Source organism: Gekko japonicus, unplaced genomic scaffold (genome assembly GCF_001447785.1).
Source record: "Gekko japonicus isolate JY-2015 unplaced genomic scaffold, Gekko_japonicus_V1.1 scaffold1928, whole genome shotgun sequence".
Taxonomy (NCBI): Eukaryota; Metazoa; Chordata; class Lepidosauria; order Squamata; family Gekkonidae; genus Gekko; species Gekko japonicus.
Genome location: NW_015170339.1, coordinates 94483 through 99233, shown reverse-complemented (window position 1 = coordinate 99233; position 4751 = coordinate 94483). Strand labels below are relative to the sequence as shown.

General features: G+C 50.8%; 1 protein-coding gene across 1 annotated transcript in view; it reads right to left on the bottom strand.

Annotated features, from left to right (window-relative positions):
- Positions 1–3250: 3250 nt before the first annotated feature.
- Positions 3251–4751, bottom strand: part of LOC107116266 (selenoprotein M) — a 10159-nt gene continuing 8658 nt past the window's right edge. Inside the window, exon 3 of the mRNA XM_015418165.1 lies at positions 3251–4405. Coding sequence (XP_015273651.1) covers positions 4211–4405 — 195 coding nt within the window. The 3' untranslated portion in view covers positions 3251–4210. The remainder of the gene's footprint in view (positions 4406–4751) is intronic.

Genomic DNA, 4751 nt, shown 5'->3' with positions numbered 1-4751 from the left:
AGATTGTAGCTACCCCCCCCCCCAGCAGCAGCACTAAATGAAGAACAAGGTGGTGGTTGTCATTAGGGCTTATCTCATGAAATGCTTTTGAGTGCTCAGAGTGTGTTGCAAACGTCGTGTTACTTGTGAGAGCAGAGGCTCTAATGGGATCAGTGCTTAAGGAACGTCTGAGTTAATGTGTGTAGGGTCACACTGGGAAGTGCCACTGAGTTCAGTTGAACAGCCTTCCTGAGAAGTGCGAGAGCTAGACTGGAGTCCAGTAGCACCTTAGAAACCCAACAAGATTTTCGGGTATAAGCTTTGGAGAGCCAGAACCCCCTTCGTGTAGTTTGGTGCAGGGGTTAAGTGTGTGGACTCTAATCTGGGAGAACCGGGTTTGACTCCCCACTCCTCCACTTGCAGCTGCTGGATTACCTTGGGCAAGCCATAGTTCTGACAAGAGCTGTCCTTGAAAGGCCAGTTCATGAAAGAGCTCTCTCAGCCGCTCCCACCTCACAGGGGGGTGTCTGTTGTGGGGAGGGGGAGGGAAAGGAGTTTGTAAGCCGCTCTGAGACTCCCGAGTGAAGGGCAGGGTATAAATCCAGTCTCCTCCTCCTCTTCGTCGGACACCTGATGAAGGGACCTTTGACTCTTAAAAGTTTATGTCCTGAAAGTCTTGTTAATCCCTAATGATATAATTCAAAATAATAAATAAGGTGCTACTGGACTCCAGTCTTGACCGTCCCCTGCAGATCAGCGTGGCTCTCCTCTGGAGCCAGGAAGTGTGGGATAGGCTTCAGTGAGTTTGTAAGGCCCCCTGGCTCTTACAGAAGGTCAAGCAGTAGCTGAGGGAAAGAACTTGGCCCCTTTTCCTTCTCACTACAGTGAGGAAGAAAGGGCAGCCCTCTGCACATGATCTGCCCACTGCTCCGGTGGAAAAGTTCCCATCCCCAAACCAGCCGCTGGTCACCTGTTCCCCTTCTGGAGCTCGACTGGGTCAGACCATTGGTCCATCTAGTCCAGCATCCCGTTTCCAATAGCCGCTGGTCCCGTGCCCCAGGGGAGCCCACAGGCAGGGACCCGCAGCCCTTCTCTGGAGGCGCTGCTGGGAGCAGTCAGAGGTGTTCTGCCTCTGAGCCCCATTTAGCTGTCATCGCTCTTAAGGGCACGGCCACCTTATGGTGTTCCCCGTAGGCAAGAGATGTTCAGAGATGGTGTGCCCACTGCCTGCCCCTGTGTAGCAGCAACCCTTAACGTCCTTGGCGGTCTCCCATCCAAGTACTAAGCGGGGCTGATCCTGCTTAGCTTCTCAGATCTGACGAGATCAGGCTAGCCTGGGCTATCCAGGCCGAGGACAATCGCCACCAATAGTCCCACCCTCCATAAATCTGTCACGTATCCCACCCCCTTAATTACTGCTCACTGCTTAGGGAGGGGGGCGCACGCGCTGAGCTCTGCCGTCTCTGCACCGGGCACGATCTTGACCACCGAGGCTGAGCTTTGTGCCTGCCATGTCTCTGTGGAGGACAGCTTGCCTTGCCTGCACCCCTTGAGCACTTTTGCCTTCCTCTTGACGCTCTGGCTCTCGCAGCCCCCCAAGATGCTCTTTGGCCCCCCGACCAAGCCCCCCCCCCCCCAAGGGGCTAGCCATTCAGGACTGATAGGCCGCCAGCTGTGTGTTGGAAATGTGGCTGAGCTACCAGGATCACAAAATAACAGGTTGGGCTCCTCCTCCGGCACCTCTACCAGCCTGCCCTCCGCTGCACTGCTTGGCCACGTGCCGGATTGTAACCTCCTTTACACCACCAGCACGAGAATGTCTGTTTCAGCACCAGTGGAACAATAAAAGTTTGAATAGACGGTTTCCCAGTTGCTGGCCTTTTCTTTTCCACTCTCTTCAGCACTCTTCCCTTTTTTTAAGGCCATGAGTGTGTGTGTGTGTGTTTTACTGGATTACATTGCTTCTGGCCAAAAGTTTGATTGCCCACTCCTCTTCCACATGAAGCCTGCTGGGTGACCTTGGATCAATCACAGTTCTCTCAGCCCCACCTACCTCACAGGGTGTCTGTTGTGGGGAAAGGAAGGGAAGGTGATTGTAAGCTGCTCCAAGACTCCTTCAGGTAGTGTAGAGCAGGGTATAAAACCAACCCTCCTTCTTCTACTTGGATGCTCTCCCAAAGAAAGTGACTCCCACACAAATAAGAAAAGAATACAGGCAAGTTAGACTCTGAACTCTTCCTCCTTGACAGCAGCTTGCTCTGTGCAGGTATAGGGAGGATTTAAATGTGCAGCTTCCCTGCCCCCACATAATTCCAAAGTGGGGCAGGCCAAGGAAAGCTTTATCTGCCGATTCTGCTAAGTCTATACATTTCCTTTTGTTGTACACCCCTCCTCTAGCACTTCCAGACTACAAAGGGCCTTTTAAAACTCTCCTCTGCTGCTCCTTCATGGTGAAATTTTCCACTCATGAGAGAGGCCCAGTGAAGTCATGATCAGCGTCAGATTTGAAAGCCACAATTGTTGATTGCCAACAGGACACTCTTGATTCCTTGGCCCATGCATGCTGCCACTCGACAGCTTTAAAGACTGCGCGACTCATACCTTTTCCTATCCAGGCGCCATTTACCTGGACACAGCTGCAATTCTGTAGCCAGAATCGGGATATGGGGGAGGCTGGGCTGGAACGTGGCAATTTTAACTCAGATTCATAGCTCACCCCTATTCCAAATGCTTTGGTGGAATAAGCACCCAAAAAGCAACTCACCCAGAATAAAATTGTATTCATTTCCCAGTCCTCTCCTGATATAGTTCTGAGCCCCAAAGGGCCGTTAAAAGGAGCAGGTGTCAAGAGTATGCCCAAAAGATGCTCAGGCTCAGATTCTTGGCGAGTCTGCAGGGGAGGGAATTGCCTCCCTTGCTGCCTGCACTTCATGAATAGGCGGCATTCAGAGGGCATGTGTGGTCACTCTGCAGAGGTAGCGATGGGGCTGGCAGTAGAAAGTGGCTCCAAAGGTATCTTAAGTCTGAGTTCTTTACAGCATTAAAAACAGTGGCTAGCTGGAAATGGGCCTAGAAGGAACAGGAAGTGGCTACAAACCTCCAAATGGACGTATAACAGCTCCCCTGTGCCCCTCCGTCATCATCACCATTATCATCATCATTTCAATTTATACTTCACCCTATCCCACAAGTGGGCTCCATATACTCATAGCTAGCAGTGTGGCAAAGGAATAGCACCAAATCACACCCAGACACGATCGCAGAAGATGTAGGAGGCTTTACTGTTTTTAGGCACACCTGATGAGATTTTTGGAAGGGTGTGGCGCTGCACATTTCCCAGCATGCCATGCCCCACAGCTTGACGGGACACTGCTATCCACCCTCGGCACCAAGAACTTTCAGCAGAGGGCTTCATCCTGTCCCATACAGCTGAGGCATTGCCGCAGGAAATTTAAAAAATACACCCCACCCACCCCAAACACAGCAGCTCATTCTCAGCACCAGGAAGGAAAGGTGGTCCTCACATCGCAATTACAACAGACGGAAGCCAGAGTGACAACTTTCGCCTTGCAAAGGTTGGTAGACGGCCGGGCTCAGCATCGTTTGCCAGGAAAGAAAAGTGGTCGATATGACTTTGCTGGCAACGGTCTGGCTTATCTCCAGGGGCAGAGTGGGATAACTTAAAAAAAACACACACACCCAATGCTAGAACAGAGGCACTGCTTTTCCAGACAGCTCTGTTGCACCTTCCCTAGACTAGACAACAGGCAGGAAGCCAGGGCTGTGTGTACTCTGTGCCCACAAGCCAAAGAGCCACAGTCTGCAACAACAAAAAAAGGCAGATTGTGTGACTGGTATGAATTATGCAAGTGTGCACGCACTCATTGTGCACACAACCATCTGCCCATTCTTACTGCTTGCAGGAAAGAGCTAAGCGCGAAGGCCCCTGCTCTAAATGTTGGGAAACTCATTGAGGAAGCTTCAGAGAGTTCAGCCAGTAACAACAACATACTTTGTAACCAAAAAGGGTGAGATGCTTGAATCTTGCAGCCAATCTCACTGGCTTCGGCTCTTCTGTGCTCCCACGGAGTCAGTGGATACACAGCCCTGCGCATACCACAACAGCTTCCTGGTGCATGCACACTGGTTCACTTACACATGTGCAATTCTGGAGTGCCAGCATTCTTCCAAACACCAACATCTGCCCCTGAGGTTTTCATAAGCAGCAGGTCTAGAGGTCTTCGGCGCCACCCTTTCTCTTTGCCACAGGGTCCTTCTTAGCCTCCTCTGAGGTGGGCAGGGGCCGAGCAGGGGCCAGATGGAACTCTTCAGGTACTGGCGAGTCAGGCGACTCCTTCCGGTAGAACCCCAAGTCCTGCACAAGCTGGTTGATCTCTTCCCGGGTCATGTCACTCAATGGAATTCTCTACAAAACAAACCCAGACCAGAGGGGTAATCTCTGAACCTTGTGTAGACCCACAGTACTTACTACTGGATTCACCTTCTAATGGTTTGCACAGCACATCAGCTTATAAAATGCTGCCTTTCCCTTTCCGTTACGCAGTGGCAGAGACTGTTACCCACCTTAGCAATGAACAAATTTGGACTTTCTCTAATTTGCATAATTCTGATTTATTTTTATTTTTTTACTAGTCTTCTGCCTAATTAAAGAGAGGGGGAAAGACCTGAACAGGGCACTGATGGCTTTGAGTCAAAGTGATTTTTTTTAATCTGAAAAGCAATAAGTGACAAGTGACGAGCCCTGTGATTTT